The sequence below is a fragment of the Typopeltis vanoorti genome, chromosome 20 (assembly GCF_054136105.1).
Source record: "Typopeltis vanoorti isolate ZY-2024b chromosome 20, IOZ_Tvanoo_1.0, whole genome shotgun sequence".
NCBI lineage: Eukaryota > Metazoa > Arthropoda > Arachnida > Uropygi > Thelyphonidae > Typopeltis > Typopeltis vanoorti.
The window spans coordinates 46,187,546-46,207,979 of record NC_143568.1 but is presented as its reverse complement, the minus strand read 5'-3'; the positions used below and the strand labels follow the sequence as shown (position 1 = coordinate 46,207,979).

The 20,434-nt window shown below is 35.4% G+C and overlaps 1 protein-coding gene across 1 annotated transcript in view; it reads left to right on the top strand.

The window, feature by feature from the left end:
• LOC150095406 (TBC1 domain family member 30) overlaps nucleotides 1-20,434 on the top strand; it is a 366,057-nt gene that overhangs the window by 77,348 nt on the left and 268,275 nt on the right. Inside the window, exon 2 of the mRNA XM_090410388.1 lies at nucleotides 7,976-8,103. Within this exon, the coding sequence (XP_090266514.1) occupies nucleotides 7,976-8,103 (128 nt within the window). The remainder of the gene's footprint in view (nucleotides 1-7,975; nucleotides 8,104-20,434) is intronic.

The following is a 20,434-nucleotide window of genomic DNA, read 5'->3' as shown; positions in this document are numbered from 1 at the left end:
TAAGATTATTTTTAACACATATTTTAAACTGTATTTTGAAAATTTACAAACTAAGATAAAAAGAAAATGCTGTATTTATTAATAAAATTATCTTGGCTACTAGGAAAACCACGAGGCTCACATTTTGAGAAATGTTGCTCTAAACTACTACTTGTCTTTGCGAAATATGGGTCTTGCTTTAACAGTTCACACATTTTAGATAGGCTGCTGAGTTGGATAAGGGGAATAGCTATATCACAATACTCTTGGCTTTTGCCAAGGAATTTGACAGTGTTTCGCATGACAGGTTATACAAACTTATGAGTGAAAAATACAAACTAAGAAGAATAGGCTTGTGGCATGTACTGTGGAGTATCTGACTGACAGGTATTAGAGAGTAATGTATGGCAGTGCCAAGAAGGAAGATGACGAGTGAAGCACCACAGAGTTCTGTACTTAGGCAATTATTGTTTAACATGTATATTAACAATGTTGGGGGTTGGTCTTGATAGTAATATACAGTTATTTGCTGCTGATGATGAAAGTGAGTATCTTTGCATTCCATTTTGAACAAACTGGTTCTTTGGTTAAATAAATGTGACTGTCAGCTTAATGTTAAGTACAAGGTTGTACATCTTGGAACTGATATTCCTCAGAGAGATTATAATAATGGTTAATTGCCTGCAAGTAATCAGTGAAGCCGGACACCTGGGGGGTTACTCCCAGTTGTCTCACTGATTACTTGTACCTTACCTAGCTTGGTGTCAGTTTTTTCAGGCCACCACACATACAAAATATTTCAAATTAAAGTACCCATCAGAGCAATCTGTAGAGAGAGAACCAATAGATGAAATACCTTCAAAAGCCAAATCACGGGGAAGAAGATTTTGACATTAAAAAATAAAAATTTGAAAAAAAAATGACCAATAGGGCAAATATGTTGCTGTGAGTGAGAAAATATAGTGAATTTTGTATACCATGGGAGTGTAAGGTGATATAAAAGAAGGAGTGAGACTGACGCTATAGTCATTTGACTTTGTGTGATAGGTCTCATTTTGCCTATTTCTATAGGAACGGAGGGGGTGAAATGCTGCAGCAGTACTTTGCGAGTACAGACGCCTAAAGACTTTACAAAAAGGTCCATTGACACCAGATGAGTGCGATGCATTGATTTGAAGAGACAGGTTTGAAATTCCAACCAGGAAGGGGGCATAAATCCGAAATTCTGCAAATGACTGAAGATGTTGCAACTGCAGTTGAGCAGACCAATTAGAATAGTATTGCTGTCCTGATATACTATGCTTTTGAGCATGATATATTGGGGCAAAGTTCTTTGCCTGGCAGATTTGAAAGACAAAATCTCATATGACATGTGAAACCTTTCTACAGATTAGTTGCATTCCACTGTAGATGATGCTGTGTGGCAGTATCAGTTATTGCTAGTGCATAAAAGCTAACACATTGAACGTAACTCCATCAGTCATCTTGATCTCCTTGCAGTAGAGTCAGCTCTGTATGATATATTTTTTGTATCACAGTATTTTATGAAATGAGCGAAACATCATCATATGACTTCTTTTGTCATTGACTTGGAATCATTTCGCAATCACATATCATCAGAACACGCGCAATTTATAGACATAGAATACCAGTTGTGGTGGAGGTAGGTGGTAGGTGGCGTTGATTCGTAGTAGAGGTTCGGTGTAGTGGTTGAGACAGTTGTAGGTGTCCTCCCGCGATGTCTTCGGACTCCTTGGAGGTGCCAGGAATAATAATAATAATCTGGTTCACCTTAATGTAATTTTCACTCTTTCACAGCACCTTATTTTCTCTATCAGTCACTTTCAACTTTTTTTTTTTATTGTAAAAATCTCTACCAAGTTTGAAGGTATTTCATCTACTGGTTCTCTCTAAAGATTGTTCTGAATATGGGTACATTAATTTGAAACACTCTGCATGTGTATGTATGTATGTAATTTATCGAATTAACTAACTATATTTGTAATATCAGTGAAGTATGTGAATCGCTAATTAATAGTAGAAAGTTATAAGTGCATATTACTAAGGTGGCTGGTTAATTTGTCACATTGAATAATAGCATCGTTGAAGAGAACACCATCACTTTGCAGGAATAAGAATGGCATGTGACCATTGGATCATTCCATGTGAAATCATCAAATTGAATTCTAGCTGGATAATTATGTATTCTGCGAATAACTCACTTTCATCAATTATGTCAGTTGATGAAAAGTGAGTTATTTGGTTACTCTTTATTTTAAATGGAAAACTACAATATATTTATTAAGATTTTTTTCTGGCATCCTATTTTAATTTTGGTAGTCATTTTTATTTGGTAGATGTACAGAATTTTTGAGTGTTGGAGGGTTGTAACATCAATCATAGCTTATTTTCAGATTGTCAAATTTCAGATTTTTTTTTTTTTTTTAAACTGCCATTTTAATCATTAAAATGGCTTATTTGCATTTTCTGACTTTGTTTTTAAATAAAGATATGCTAGGTATTGTGTGACCTACAAGACATCTCCCTTGACGTGTTCTCAGCGTTGTGGAGAAATTGAAATAATAGCAATAATTAATTATAATAACTTTTGGTATCTTCAAGGATCTGTTGCCTACTGTGATACCTTTTTTTTGGGAGGGGGGTTAAAACAAAACTAGGAAGTGATGCTCTTATGGACTGAACTAGAATAGAAGGCATTATTTACTCTTATGTATGTGTTGGCATGGATTATGTACTTCCAAATAACTATAATCAGTTTTTTTTCCCTTCGTCTATGATCTCTTGTGCTTTTAAGCGTCGAGATTTTGCCAAAGAGATTTCCATGTCGTCTTGTCCAAGGCTTGTTGTTTTGCTTCTTTCCAGTTAATTCCCTTCTTTTCCAATTTTTTTTTAATTTCCTTTTGCCAACCTTTCCTGGGTCTGCCTATGTTTCTTTTTCCTATTTTCTGACTTTCGTATACAGTTTTTGCTATTCTTCCTTCTTCCATTCGATTAAGATGCCCAAACCACCTCATTTGGGTTTGTGTTATGAATTGGTTCAGAGGTGCAACTTGAAGGCTGTCTCTTATAGTTTGATTTCTTATTCGTTCTAGTGTTGTTTTTTGTGCCACTTTCATAAGATATTTCATTTCAGTTGTTTGTAGTTTATTTATGTTTCCTGTTGTTAAACACCAAGACTCGTAACTGTATGTTAATGTTGGTAGAAACACTGAACGGTATACTTCCATTTTTGGTATTCGGGTGACTTCTTTCTAGGAGTGGGCCTTTCATTGCATAGAATAGCTTTGTTCCCCCAGTTATCCTGCTGTTAATTTCTGTGTCTAGTTCTACCATCTTCTTGTATATATGATCCCAAGTATTTGAAGGTGTGGACTTGTTCCAGTTGATGGTTCTCTATTTTTATTATGTGTTTTGGTTGATTTCTAGATATGATCATTGTTTTAGTTTTATTTATATTTATGGTCATATTCCTTTTCTTTGTTTCTTCATACCAAATGCTGATGTTGTACTGCAGATCTTCGGCTGTATTTGCTAGAATCACTACATCATCTGCATAAGCTATGTGTGAAATCCTGGTTTCTTTCAGTTTCCTGTATCCTAAGTGGAATTTTTTGTTTGGCATGCTTTAAAATTTCATCCATTATTATGATGAAGAGAAGAGGGCTGAGGCCTTGTCTCACTCCTACATTTGTTTCAAATTCTTTTGATCTATTAAAACAAAATTATATTGAGTTTAATTATTATAAATTAAAGATACCAAGAAATTATATACTTGATTTAATCCTTTATCTAAGTGTAAGTAAACAAAGTTTGTCCCTGAAGTATTTTTAGGACTAGGACAACTCGTGGTAAAGGTGATATGACTTCACATCACTTGCCTTAGTATCCCATAATGCAAAGCACATCTTCTTGCAGACATGTATATAATACTATGCATTATGGGAAGGGTCACTATCCAGACCTAGTTCCCTGTTACCAGAACGGTTTACCTCTCCAAAAACTCATGCGATCACTCAACAATGAGCAACCTGAGTGATCATTTAACTCAGCGGTGACTCTATTCAGTGACAGGCTCCCCTACCACCAAGTAGAATAGCTCATATTCCAGGAAAAGCATCAGCCAAGGGAGCCCTAATGCCGGCCACCCCAACAGATTCAAATCCCTAGTTTCTCAAAAGCTCCCTAAGGCAAAAACTTATGGGAGCTAGACTCAGAGGTGATACCAAGGTTGAAGTAATGCAGAAGTCATATTTTCATATATGAGTTGCCAAAAGGTGTCACACCTTATTATTATAATACTCTGGATTAGAGATAGTAGTTGTTTAAAGTTTTTTCACTTGGTTATACTATAAATTAAAGATACCAAGAAATTATATACTTGGTTTAATCCTTTATCAAAGTGTAAGCAAACAAAGTTTGTGCCTGAAGTATTTTCAGGACTGAGGCAACTCGTGGTAAAGGTGGTATGACTTCACATCACTTGCCTTAGTATCCCATAATGCAAAGCACATCTCCTTGCAGACAAGTATAATGCTATGCATTATGGGAAAGGTCATTACTCCAGGCCAGTTTCGACCTTTATTGAGGTCTCATAGTATAACGAAGTGGAAAAACTTTCAACAGCAACTATCTCTAATCCAGAATATTATAATAATAAGGTGTGACACCTTTTGGCAACTCGTATATGAAAATATGTCTTCTGCATTACTTCAACCTTGGTATCACCTCTGGGTCTGGCTCCCACTGATGAGACCTCAATAAAGGTCGAAACCGGCCTGGAGTAGTGACCTTTCCCATAATGCATAGCATTATACCTGTCTGCAAGGAGATGTGCTTTGCATTATGGGATACTAAGGCAAGTGATGTGAAGTCATACCACCTTTACCACGAGTTGCCCCAGTCCTGAAAATACTTCAAGCACAAACTTTGTTTGCTTACACTTGGATAAAGGATTAAACCAAGTATATAATTTCTTGGTATCTTTAATTCATAGAATAACCAAGTGGAAAAACTTTCAACAATGAGTTTAATTATTGTTGTCTTCATTAACATCATTGGCTCTCCACCAGGAGATAAGTGGAGATTGGGGAAAAGAACAGCATTAAACCATCTGTTGATTAATTACAGCAAACGTGTTCTTTGAAATTCACCACCTATATATATATATATATATATATATATATATATATATATATATGTAGAAAGTTTTTTACCTTGGGCGTAATATACGTTAGATACCAAGAAATTTATATTTGGTTTTAATCCTTTTCCCAAGTAAGCAAAATGAAGTTTTGCGTGTGAAATATGTTCATGTCAGAGCTTCTTGTATATAGAAGCTAATGACTTCACATCACTTGCCTTAGTATTAGCCTCTATATACAAGTAGCTCTGATGTGAATATATTTCATGTGCAAAACTTTGTTTTGCTTACTTGGGAAAAGGATTAAAACCAGGTATAAAATTTATTAGTATTTTAACATATATATACACTGGCTTTGTATTCTCTCGTTAACTTTTATCCTCCCTATCTAACGTAATATACGTTAGATACCAAGAAATTTATATTTGGTTTTAATCCTTTTCCCAAGTAAGCAAAATGAAGTTTTGCGTGTGAAATATGTTCATGTCAGAGCTTCTTGTATATATTGAAGCTAATGACTTCACATCACTTGCCTTAGTATTAGCCTCTATATACAAGTAGCTCTGATGTGAATATATTTCATGTGCAAAACTTTGTTTTGCTTACTTGGGAAAAGGATTAAAACCAGGTATAAAATTTATTAGTATTTTAACATATATATACACTGGCTTTGTATTCTCTCGTTAACTTTTATCCTCCCTCTCTTTTATTCTCTCTCATCATATTTATATACAAATTTTAATTAATACTTTAGCTATAACTGATTTTTTTTTTTTTTTTAAAGTTAAAATTCACTGCTTCCATAACCCATTGCAGAAGACTAGTTCATGAATTTTTTACCCTGACAGTAAAAAATTAACTTTGTGTATTTATTCTAATCCTCTTTACTATCTTTTTATCATGTCATCCAGTTTAAGCCTGATTCAGCTAAATGCAACAAACCTGTATTTCTTTTATGTATAATTTATTTCTAAATATTATTTAGAAATGATAATTAGAAATGTTTAGAAATATTTCTAATATTTCTAAATTTTTCTAAAAATTAAATATAAATTAATATATAAATTTATAAACTTTAGTTATGATTCCTCTCCATTTCCAGTTATATAAATTAATCAAATTACATCTGGCCAGCTAATTCTCATAACTATCTTGATACGATCCTTTCACACTTAATTATTCTTTTCTGAATACTCTGTTTTTGTAACATCCTTTAGAAACTTTAATATGGGCCATAGTCCAATAATGGCATGACCAGACACCCTATATAAAGGGACAATAATAACTTCCTTTTTCATGCAAGTGAAGGCTCTTTTAATTAAGCATAAATCTGCTGACCTTTACTAGTTGTCTTTCCAATATGAAATCTTGAACTGAATAGACAGGCTTTTTCTAAAAGATCTAACATTATTTTAGAAAAAGCCTGTCTATTCAGTGTATGTGATTTTCTTACCAAATCACATACACTTGCATTTGTTTGCATTAAATTTAAACATTACTTCCCTGTCTGCTTTTCTCATCTTTTTAGTTCACCTTGTAAAGAACTTAGATCATCTGAACAATTGCCTATCCTGTCAGCTTCACATTATCAGCAGAGAGAGAGAGAGAGAATTTCTCTTAATATTTGCACAAAATCATTACTGAATTTATTAAATGAGAAATGGTCTAACACCAGGCAAAAGACTCCCTTCTCATTACTTCTTTTTATCTTATAATCAATTTCCTACCCATATCACTATGCAATTATCAATAGTTGTATTTGTCACATTTTAATCAGTAGCTCTTACATGGAATGCTATTAAAGACTTGGATGATCTGAAGACTTTGATGATGCCGGCCTGGTTGGCCAAGCGTATCCACTCTCCAGCCAAAAGGCTACAGGTTTTGAATCCTGCCATGGGCATGGATGTTTGTGATTGTGTATGAAAATACTAGTGGTGGTGGGCAATCCACCAACTACAGCTGTTTGCTGTAGTTGGTGGATTGAGTGGTGGAGATGGAGAGTTGTGGAGTGGATGCCCACCCTTGATGAATCTTTGGACTCCTTGGAGTTGTCATGTAATAATAATGATAATAATAATAATAATAATCCAAATAAATTACATCATGGCCATTACCTTGGTCACATGCCTAAATAAAAATAAACAGATTCGAATTAATCTCCTCTAAATGAAACCAGCCCTGATCAATATATATAATCCCTGTCAAGAATGTCCTAGATACACTTCCTAATTAATTTTTGAAGTACATTGTCTATAACACACAAGTTTAATTCTTCACTTTATGTAATGAATCACCCTTATGAATTAGAATAACTTCTAAATTTCTAATTAGAAGATATATTTCCCAATTTCAGTATTTCATTAAAGATGGTCACAAGTGGATTGTTTAACCCTTACATACACCTGTTTGCCACCAAAGGAGATATCATTCCTACCTCCAAGCTGATTTAAGATATCAGCAGTTTCCTTCTTTTGTATTACATCATTAGGTAAAGCTTGCCTCTCAAGCAGTGTTTCTTTTCTAACTAACCAGCATTCACACAGACATGCCGTACTGTGTGAATGCATCATCCATAGTTGGATCATTTAAAAACTGAGTTGGTTATTCTTAATTCATATCCATTATCCTTACTGCATTTTACATATCTGTAATAGTTTTTTCAATTACATGTAATCTTAGCATTCCCAACTATCTGTAATTCAGATTTTGCTTTACAGTCTTTAAAAGTTAATTTATATGCCCCATGTAAAAAAATTTGCCTCCGTCTATTATTATACTCTCAAAGAATATTTGAATAGACTATATCAAGTTAAAATTTGTAAATTCTTTTAGGCAGTTCAACAGACTTTTCATTTGGCATGGGTCCTGTTGGTGGAGATGCTATTTTCAGTCAATGGCAGGATGCTATGAAGATGGTGGCACGCCTTGAAGGTGGAATTCCCTCTGATTTTCGAAAACGGGTAATTACCTTTTTTGTTTTTTTAATATGCACTGAAAGCAGTTTTAATTTTTTAGTTACTTTCTTTGAAACATTTTTTATGACATATCATTATATGAAATGTAGAGCTTAATTATTTCACTACAATTCTTGTCCTATTATCAGGACTGTTGTTAGGAGTGTAATATGTATGTATGTGCAATGAGATGTTTGTTGAGAAAATAGCAAAAGAAGTGAAAGGATAAGGGTCTGCAGAAAGTGTGATATATTAATGGACTACAGTGATTTGAATGAAAGTCTAGAACAGGAAGTGAAGAATACCAGATGAAGAGCAAAAGGCAGTGATGGGTGTAAGAGTGAGAATGATGACCAGAAGAGTGAGCTTGAGAATATAAGTGTGGAAAATGTGATTGTGAATACAGACTGATTGAAGAAGGAAAAGAAAGTATAAATGTGGAAGTGAGCCTGTCTGATGGAACAATACTGGGAATGATTGCTGAAATGGTGATTGAGGTGTTGGATATGAGAGGTAAACATGTGAGGGATTTAGTGATTGTGGTTGGAACGAGAATGCAAGAATGGATATCAGGAGGTTATTGAAGAGAATAAAAGACAACAGTGTAGTTGGCAGAGTAATTTGCATATTGCCCAGGTATGACAATGATGAGTTGTGGTGGAGAGTACAGATCTTGAATGGAATGTTAGCAGAAATGTGTGAAGAGAAAGGAGTACAGTTGTGAATGTATGGGATGAATTTGAGGGACAGATGAAACTGTTTAAGAGCACAGTATCTAATTGTTTTGGAGTAAGTCACGGGAAAGACGCTGGTAAAAGGAAATACAATCAGTGATGCAAACAAGGTATCAGTGGAAGTCAGAGATGATGTAAATGAGCAGGAGAGTGGACTAGGTGAGACCAGTGTAAATGAAATCAAGACTGTGAGAACAGAAATGCAAGTTGAACAGGGAGGTCAGGAAGACAGTGTAAGAAGAGTGAATTCTGAAAGCAGTAATGAATGCATTCATGGGGATGGTCAGCATAAGAGTGGAATAGCTTGGAATACATCGGGGGGGGGGGTAGTGAGTCTGGGGAGGGGCACATGAGAAAAAGAGTAAGGATGAGCAAATAACAAGTGTGGAGAAGTCACAGGTGAGGGGGCGGCATGGGTAGGACTGGTTATAGACCAAGAAATAAATTATTATGCTTTGTTGGAACATCCCACCTAACTGACTGTTCCATTTTTGTTGGTTTGTTAGTCTTATCTTTACCTCTTTAAATTCTGTTTTTCTTCGTTAGTTGTTGATTGATGCTCACCTGAATATAAAGAAATTTATGTTGAGAGTTTATTTTTCACTTGGTTAGACTATAATAAGTTTAGTTTAATCCTTTATCCAAGTGTGAGCAAACAAAGTTTGCACGTGAAAGTATCTTTAAGACTGGGGTAAGGTAGTGCAACACCAGGCAACTCGTTGCAAAGGTGGAGGAAGCTCCCATCACTCCTATCTCAGTATCTCCCATAATGCAAGGCACATCTCCTTGCGGATATGTGTAATGCTATGCATTAAGGCAAGGACTACTACCCATACCGGTTTCGACCTTTATTGAGGTCTCGTCAGTGGGAGCCAGGCCCAGTAGTGGAGATACAAAGGCAGAAGCAATGAGAGGTCATCCTAACCTATAGAAGTTGCCAAAGGGTGTGCAATCTTATTATTAAATTACTCCGGATTCAGAGAAAGATGTTGAGAGTTTATTTTTCACTTGGTTAGACTATAATAAGTTTAGTTTAATCCTTTATCCAAGTGTGAGCAAACAAAGTTTGCACCTGAAAGTATCTTCAGGACTGGGATAAGGTAGTGCAACACCAGGAAACTCGTTGCAAAGGTGGCTGGCATTACACATATTCGCAAGGAGATGTGCCTTGCATTATGGGAGATACTGAGATAGGAGTAATGGGAGCTTCCTCCACCTTTGCAACAAGTTTCCTAGTGTTGCACTACCTTATCTCAGTCCTGAAGATACTTTCAGGCACAAACTTTGTTTGCTCACACTTGGATAAAGGATTAAACTAAACTTATTATAGTCTAACCAAGTGAAAAATAAACTCTCAACATCTTTCTCTGAATCCAGAGTAATTTTATAATAAGATTGCACACCCTTTGGCAACTTCTATAGGTTAGGATGACCTCTCATTGCTTCTGCCTTTGTATCTCCACTACTGGGCCTGGCTCCCACTGACGAGACCTCAATAAAGGTCGAAACCGGTATGGGTAGTGGTCCTTGCCTTAATGCATAGCATTACACATATCCGCAAGGAGATGTGCCTTGCATTATGGGAGATACTGAGATAGGAGTGATGGGAGCTTCCTCCACCTTTGCAACGAGTTGCCTGGTGTTGCACTACCTTACCCCAGTCCTGAAGATACTTTCAGGCGCAAACTTTGTTTGTTCACACTTGGATAAAGGATTAAATTAAACTTATTAAAGAAATTTATATTATACTGCGCCACCCTATATTCAGAGTCTAAATAATATAGAGGAATCAATCATCAACTATACTTATATTATCACTTTATCTTCAGGCCGAGATTATTAATAGCTTTTAAGGCTTCTGCAAAGGTCCGATTAATTTTATGAGTGGTACAATGAAAGAAAATCGGGCAAACACCAAGTTTAACTCAACAAAAGAAAACATTTAATATGGAATAGTACAACATATACATTCAAGTATAACTATCTGCAAAAGGTTATCAAATTGAATAATTACAAAAATTCATATTCAGATATTAGTAACTTCTTATTTAGGTTTGAGGATTATGGCTAATGTTGACATTAGCCATAATCCTCAAACCTAAGAATTAAGAAGTGTCAACATTTTCTTAATTCTTAAAGCATCAGTAATTCTTTCTTATAGTTCTCTCTACCCAATTAGATGAATTAAATCATAAATATATTAGGTCAATTTAAAGTATTCAGAATAATTACAATCCATTAACTATCAATCATTCATTTTTCAGTTCTTTATGCTCAGTCAATCAAGTTGAGAATAGTTCTTAAAAGTTTAACTTTCCAAATGTTACAATAACTAATCTTATGACAGGCTTCTCTATATTCTCTCTCAGTCAGCTAACACTTAATAGAACAACATAGCACTTATCATTTCGAGGGAAAAGTACTTCAGTACATCTTACATCCTACCATTAATTAATATAACACCACAGCTAAGGTCAAAATATATCCAATGGAGTTAAGTGTTATTGCTTCACACAGGTTATAGAAAGGACAACTCTTACCGGGTTACAGCTTCTACACATCGAATTCGCATAGGCACATTTATTTGAAATTCTTGTTGACTTTTACTTTATGGCAACACAATTCAAAAGAAATCTTCCATTATAATAACTGAATTATAGACACAGAAATACACACTTGTTTAATGCACTTGGTTTAAGTTATCTACTAATGCCTTATTTTCTTCTATGTATCAACTTCAGTTCTGCACTATTCTTTCACTAAACATTTGGAATTTATCGCAGTATCAGAACTCCCATAGAAGTAATTCAAAATGCCTATTAATTCCTGGTCCTTTCCTAGTCGATTTACGGCATATATCAATTCCCCTTCTGCCACTTGCTACCGATCTCTATGCTCTCTCCAAGGCTTCTCTCTTTACTTTTTCTTTCCAGTCAACTACGTTCTCCTTTTCCCGCCAAAATTCGGTTATAACCCGTTCAGCTTATATCAACTGGCTTTTCTCTTTATACACAGTAGCTCACGCTCTCCACACGAGCTAACTAAAATAAACTCCATTTCTCCGTCAGTAGCCAATCAAATCTCATCAGCAGAATTCCATAAAATTACCTTTACTTATAGAAATAACAAAAAAATATCACGGTTCACATAAGGTACATTTAAATTTATATACACACAGTTTCTTATAACAAATTTTACAGAATTAAATAAATAAATTGAATGTAATTTTTATATAGAGTCTTTTTTATTACAAATACATATCCTAAGATTATATAATTAATTAATAACAAACAAAACTCAAAGCAATTATATGAATAACATATTATAAGCAAGAGACTAATAAATAATATTTACAAGTCTTGCTTAATCCACCATGTCATAAGTTAAATATGAATGAAGTATTATAATATATAAAATATCTTCATTCACAATTTAACGGCTTGTTGTTTTAAGGATACTTGCGACATAAGACTGAATGATATAATCACGTAATCACAAGAAAGATATTTATTTAATCAAATATTTCGGTCTGGAAATAGCAGACCATCGTCGGTGGTATTACAAGAACAGTTTAAAAAATATACAAGCTAGAATACTAACAATAGATCGTTGAAATTAGAACATGCCGCGTGATGTTATATCACTAAGTATGAAACGAAATATTTTGAAGTAGAAACATGATTGAATTTGCTATTAAAAAAAAAAAAAAAAAAAAAAAAAAAAAAAAAAAAATTAATGAGTAATCTTGATTAGGCTTTCCCAGATTTTTGATATAGATATGCAGTCATTACGATTCAGGTTGGGATGATGGAGCAAGGCCTCCACGCTTTCCTTGAACAAACGTTCGAACCTATAACGGGATCTATGTAAGAGGCGCGTTTTGGACCAAAGGATGCTGTGGTCAGTTTCAATCCCGTGTTGAGCCAAACCAGACTTTTCAGGTTTATTGTGAAGAATGGATGATTGATGTTCTTGGATTCTTTTTTCAAGAGAACGTCCAGTCTGTCCAAAGTAAGAGAGATCACAGTTGCAAGGAATTTGATAAACTCCAGGAAGAGATAAAGTTGAGCGTTTGTCTTTAGGAGAAGGAAAATGAGAAATTAACAAATTGTCTTCTCATTTTCCTTCTCCTAAAGACAAACGCTCAACTTTATCTCTTCCTGGAGTTTATCAAATTCCTTGCAACTGTGATCTCTCTTACTTTGGACAGACTGGACGTTCTCTTGAAAAAAGAATCCAAGAACATCAATCATCCATTCTTCACAATAAACCTGAAAAGTCTGGTTTGGCTCAACACAGGATTGAAACTGACCACAGCATCCTTTGGTCCAAAACGCGCCTCTTACATAGATCCCGTTATAGGTTCGAACGTTTGTTCAAGGAAAGCGTGGAGGCCTTGCTCCATCATCCCAACCTGAATCGTAATGACTGCATATCTATATCAAAAATATGGGAAAGCCTAATCAAGATTACTCATTAATTTTTTTTTTTTTTTTTTTTTTTTTTTTTTTAATAGCAAATTCAATCATGTTTCTACTTCAAAATATTTCGTTTCATACTTAGTGATATAACATCACGCGGCATGTTCTAATTTCAACGATCTATTGTTAGTATTCTAGCTTGTATATTTTTTAAACTGTTCTTGTAATACCACCGACGATGGTCTGCTATTTCCAGACCGAAATATTTGGTTAAATAAATATCTTTCTTGTGATTACGTGATTATATCATTCAATTTAACGGCTTATTTGTGAATGCCAGGAGTATTAGAAATAAGGAAGATGTAATTGTTGCATTGATTGAGTTTATTTGCCTGAAAATTGTTGGAATAAGGGAAACATGGTTGGATAAGAATATCTACAGGAATAGAAATGGAAAGATATGATGTTTTACACGAGGATAGTAATGGCAAGAAGGGAAGGGGAGTGCTGCTGTTGATAGCTGAGGAATTATGTCCATACAAGAGGGGGGGGGTGGCATTGGTTGTGAAGCAGTGGGGTGTAAGGTGGAGATTGATAGAATGAGATATTTGGTTAGGTGCTGCTGCAGGCCAGGGAATGTAGAGGATGGAGACCAAGAAATGTATAGATAACTTGGCTTAGTGAGCAAGCAAAGGGTGATCATTATGTGTAATTTCAATTACAGCAATATTGAGTGGAATGGAGAAGTAGCTTCATGGAATAAGGAGAATGAATTTCTTGAGTTCTTAAGAGACAATAGTCTTAGGCAGTATGTAACAGAGGATGCACAATGGTTAAGAGTTTTCTGGTTATATCATCACAGGGTGTGATTGTGAATGGAGTGTTTAATCTTCCCCTGTTTGGTGAGGGTTACAACGAAGTGATCACCTGGGTTGTAGCCAGTGATATGAGATCTTTGAAGAAAGGGTATATGTGGAACTACAAGGCTGATGATTATGAAAAGCTTAGGAGACAGCTGGGAGCTATAGCATGAAAGATGAGTTGAGTGAAAAGGAGACAGATGGTGCTTGGGCATTCATCAAGAGCTATTTAACAGCAGCAATACCTGAGTGTATTCCAAAGGTGAAATAAGATAGGAGTAAAATGGATGAATGAAGCTTGAAATCAGGAAGAAGGAGAAAGCATTGTAGAGGCAACACAAGATGAATGTTGATAATAATCAGTTACATGAAGATTACAAAGAGCAGGCCAGGAATGTGTTGGTAAAGACAGCAGAATTGCACTATGGGAAGAAATTAGCCTGTCAACCTAAGAAAAATCCTAGCAAGTTATTTTTAATATGTGGCAAGTGGGAAAAAAAAATAATATGGAAGAATGATGCTAGTTGATGACACTGGCAGATTGGTAACTGATGCAGTGGATATAGTTGAAGTATTTAGTGAGCAGTTTATCAGTGTATTTCATCCTTGTTGAAGGCAACATGAGAAGTGGGAAGTGTAGAAGGTATGGTGGAGGAGGGCTGATGGTGAATTAGCAGGAGGCACATTAGGAATTAAGTAAACTTTATGTTAATAAGGCAGTAGGAACTCACAGTATATTGCTGTGTGTCTTGAAGGAATGCACCAGGGCAGTGGTGGCAAACCTTTTTATGTGCATGTGCTAAAACTTTACAAATCCAATTGCTGACGTGGCGGTGTGTGCCAAATATTTACAAATCGAGTTACTGACATGCCAGGCAGTTTTTAATAGGAGAAAATTAATAGAAAATTAATCTAACTTAATTAATTTATAAATTTATAATATACATATTTATTTATAATATTTTATAATAATTATTTATAATTGATTATTCTATTATTAAATTGATTTTAATGATGTTGATTTGAAAAAAAAAAAGTATTGAGAAAATTATTTATACATTGTAACTCACTGTAGAAGTCAGCTGAGCTGGGGAAGCAGCAGAAGGATGTCAACTTGCCGGCGAAATGCTTACCGTATTTACTCGAATATAACTTGTCCTTGCATATAACTCGCACCCCTGATTTTACTTCATGAAAAAAGACATTAAAACATTTTGCATATATGTTCCGTGTGTAGAGGCTTAAGTGCTGTGAGGACATCATATTGGAGGCTTAATGGATTGTATACAGCACTCAGAAAGGATTAAAACAGAATTTAATACTTCCGATATATTTCGTCTCAGTAAATGAGACATCTTCAGGGATTACAAAAAAACTAATGTAATGTAACATCAAAAACAAATAACACACAATACTAAGCCCAACCACATGGGTGACACCAAAGTCCTATCTAGGTGGAGTGCCCTCTAAGGGCAGTTGTAGGTGGCCTGGAATGTAAAGCGGGACCTCTGGTGATAAGCGTTTCCCAAATCTAAGGAAGCGTTAAACTTCCTAAAATTTTTTAATCCTTTCTGAGTGCTGTATACAATCCATTAAGCCTCCAATATGATGTTTTGCATATATCTCACACACAAAAAATGTTTGAACATTGGAACTTTTTTCACTTGGTTAAACTATAAATTATATTTAGTGTAATTCTTTATTCAAGTGTAAGCAGGGGCGGCTCGTGCATAGGCACTGCAGAACTGCAGCATCCTCAATTTTTTTCGATATATAATATTTATTAATTTATTTATATTTGCTTGTAATATTTAATTTTATCATCAACAATCCTATACAATTCTCTTATTTTGTATAAAAAAATAATAAAAATCCATCTTGTAGCACTTAGGAAGTTGAAGGACGCTAGCAGCACTGTATTTACCACAGTGTTATTGATATGCGCGCAAGCATATGCACATCATAGTGAGATGCGAGCTATTAGAGTAATGCGGCACTGTCCGTCGCGCAGTTCCACTGTTGTTTATATGCAGTTTGCGCCAGTAGTTGAGTGTTCGGAGTGCGTATCGTGTTTACTCTGTCTCTTTAAATATTTGGACATTACAATTAAAGACATAACATTTGTTATAGTTTTTATTTTAGAACATTATTGGAGTTATGATAATGGATTCTATTTTTAACTAATTTTGAATTATGCTAAACTGTATAATTTTATCGATAATAAACAATATTTTTTCATGAAACAAAACAAGAATATATTTTATTTTTAAGTAATTTTGAATTATACCAAACTGTATAATTTTATCGACAATAAACAATATTGTTTCATGTTTAATTTTTTTTTAAATTTTTACCATAATTTTGATATTTTATCCAAACATGTATACACTGTACTCACAGTGTGTATGTATATTTCGAAAGTTTCAGCAGCACCACGATTTCAAGCCACGAGTTGCCACTGAGTGTAAGCAAACAAAGTTTGCGCCTGAAGTATCTTTAGGAATGTGGCAACTCGTTGCAAGGGTGGACTGACTTCACATCACTTGCCTTAGTATCCCATAATGCAAAACACATCTCCTTGTGAACATGTATAATGCTATGCATAATGGGAAGGGTCACTACCCAGACCAGTTTCGATGTTTTTTCAGGTCTCTTCAGTGGGAGCCAGAGGTGATACTAAGATTGAAGTAATGCAGAAGTCATATTTTCCTATACCAGTTGCCAAAAGGTGTCACACTTTTTATTAAATTACTCTGGATTAGAGAAAGATATTGGAAGTTTATTCACTTGGTTAGACTGTAAATTATATACATGTCATCTGAAAAGCTCTCGGCCTAACAATGAAAAAACGAATTTATAATTTTGAAATTATTTTTATTTTTCAACATAATCTTCCAGAAGACTAATACATTTATTCTAGCGATGCTCCAGCGCCATTATCCCATCCCGTAGTAGTTCTCAGTAAGATCTGCAAAATACCCCTCTACAGCTGCAATCACCTCTTGATCAAAGAAAACCACTGACTAGCGAGGAAGAGTTTTAGTTTTGAGAAGAGATAGAAATCAAAGGGAGTCAGATCTGGGGAATAGGGTGGATGCTCCAACAATTCATAGTGCAGATCCTTTAATTTTCCCATTGCCAAAACACCTTTGTTTTGTCCTGATGAAAGATGATTTTTTTCTTCTGCAAACACGGTCTTTTCTCACGAATTTTTTTCGTCTAGTCTGGTTAAAAGATCGAACTAATATTCTCCAGTTATTTTGCTGGCCTCGTTGGCTGAGTGGTTAGTGTGTCCGCTCTTCAGCCAAGAGGCTGCGGGTTCAAATCCCACCGTGGGCATAGATGTTTGTGATTGTCTTACAAACTTTGTATGGAAAGGGAATCTGCGACCCTACCACTTATTCTTGCTGAAGACATCATTGTCAAAACTATGTGAGTTACGGCATTGACCATACGGCGTCTACGGACGTCAAATGTGAAATTTGTTTTTGTTATTGTGTTACCCTTTTCAAGATAATTAATAAACAAAATGCCTTTAGCATCCCAAAACACCAATGTCATGACCTTTCCTGCTGATGGAACCAACTTTGTTGTCTTTGGCATTGAACAACCGGCTTCTGTCCACTGTTTTGACTGCTGTTTGGATTCTGGTGCGTAAGGGTGAATCCAAGTCTCATCCATAATAAAACATCGAAGCACAAAATCAGTTTTATTCTTGTTAAAACGCTCCAAGCACTGTTCAGAGATTTTAATGCGATTGCGTTTTTGATCTGCTGTGAGCAAACACGGCACTCATCTTGCACAACGCTTTTTCATTTGCAATTCTTCATGCAAAATATATCCTACGCGTTCTTTTGAAATGCCTATAGTCTCTGTAATTTCATGCACTTTGACTCTCTGGGTCATCTAATATCATACTGTGCACTTGATCAATGATTTCTGGTGTTGTTACACTTTTTGATGTCCTTCACGTGGATTATCTTCAAGGCTAGTACGGCCACGTTTAAACTCCGCAGCACATTTCTTAATTGTCGAAAACGAAGAAGAAGAGTGCCCATAAACTTTTATGAACTTCGAATGAATTTCTTTTGCCGTTAAACCTTCTTTTATAAAGAATTTTATAACTGTACGATACTCAATTTTATCCATTTCAAGGGATACAGACAACACTTTTGCTTCAGACAGCTGTATAAAACAAACTGCTTGATAGAATGACTCTCATTTTCACATGGATGTTTATATGACAGATGTACCAACTTAGAAGAAAAAAAAACATCCTGCCGATAGTGTTGCCATTTATGGTAGGCCGAGAACTTTTCAGACCACCCACATATTTAATTTAATCCTTTATCCAAGTGTAAGCAAACAAAGTTTGTGCCTGAAGTATCTTCAGGACTGAGACAACTCGTGGCAAAGGTAGACTGACTTCACATCACTTGCCTTAGTATCCCATTATGCAAAGCACATCTCCTTGCTGACATGTATAATGCTATGCATAATGTTAGGGGTCACTACCCAGACCGGTTTCGACATTTATTGAGATCTCTTCAGTGGGAGCTAGACCCAGAGGTGATACCAAGGTTGAAGTAATGCAGAAGGCATATTTTCATGCCTTATTATTAAATAACTCTGGATTAGAGAAAGATGTTGGAAATGTGACACCTTTTGGCAACTAGTAAAGGAAAATATGGCTTCTGCATTACTTCAACCTTGATATGAGCTCTGGGTTTGGCTCCCATCGAAGAGATCTCAATAAATGTCGAAACCGGTCTGGGTAATGGCCCTTCCCTTAATGCATAGCATTATATAGTTCCTCAAGGAGATGTGCTTTGCATTATGGGAGATACTAAGACAAGGAGTGATGAGAGCTTGGTTCACCTTTACCACGAGTTGCCTCAGTGATGAAGATACGTCAGGCGCAAAATTTGTTTGCTTACACTTGGATAAAGGATTAAACTAAATATATAATTTAATGTTTGAACATGGTCATGTCGAGCCATAGTAACTCACTCCTCGCTGTTAGCAACCCCTCCCCAACAGCCATTATACTGCAGATGCAAGAAAAACAAGTAGTTTTATTGTATCCCTGGTACAGAATAAGGTACAGCGGCTTTTGCAGTCTGTGCAATATATTTCTCACAAATAGTGCAATTACAGACAGCTGGAATAAAAACAGCGCTAACTAATGAATCACATGTCCCCTCTCACAGAAACTATGCTATATAGACTCAAGCAAAAACCATATGTTGCATCGGAAACACAGTATCTAACTAAAAACTATTGTCCAATTTTTCAATTACATGAAATAAGTGTTTGTTTTATTGCATTTAAAATTCTTAATGTCATTATGACAGATCATAAAGGCTGACTTCAAATAAAATTCTACCATGAATTGAAACATGCCATATAATGCATGTGAGTTTGTCTGCCAGCTCAAATAACCAGCAACAAAATTTAACCAAGGGTTGAAACTTTGTGTAAGTTGAGCCCGCTGGTAATGAGAAGTTCCATCGGAACGATAAACGACACCCCTTCGTGAATAAACTATGAAATATATAGTGAATGTTGTTATGACAGTTTCAGATGTTGTGGAATTCAGTTGAAGAGAATTAGCATTTCAACTCAAGAATTGTCAGTTGCTTTCGTCTTTGGTTCGCACGATCTTTGTCTTTGGGTTGCAATTTCACCAACCATATGCACTTGTCTTCATAGCTGCTGTCTCGTGTAAAACGAAATTTAACTTGTACGTATTGTAACAATTAAAAAAAGGATGAATAATTTATAAGCGTATAAAAGGATATGATAAAGCGCCAAGAGACTATTTTTCTGGCAGCATAAATTAAGTTAAGGGGATAATAAATCCCTCATTATTTTCAAGCCGGATACGAAACTCGGAGATCGAAATCTAAGAGTTTCATGTCTAAGAACTATCGGCGAGTCCAAGCGTAAGTCATCACTTGGGTAGTACAACACTAGGGCAACTCGTGTCAAAGGTGGAGCAAGCTCCGTCACTATCCTTAATATTTTCTCATAATGTAAAACGCAGCTCCTAGGAGATGTATTACTGTTTTACACTATGAGGAGAGTTCACTACCCAGACAGGTTTCAACCTTTATTGAGGTCTCATCAGTGAGTAGGTAGACCTGGAATACCAAGGTTTAAGTGAACCAAACTTACGTATACCTCTACTAACGAATTACCAGACCGGTGTACCCATATATTGCTATTATTACGATAAAGATGGTACTTTGACATGAGTTGCCCTAGTGTTGTACTACCCAAGTGATGACTTACGCTTGGACTCGCTGATAGTTCTTCGGCA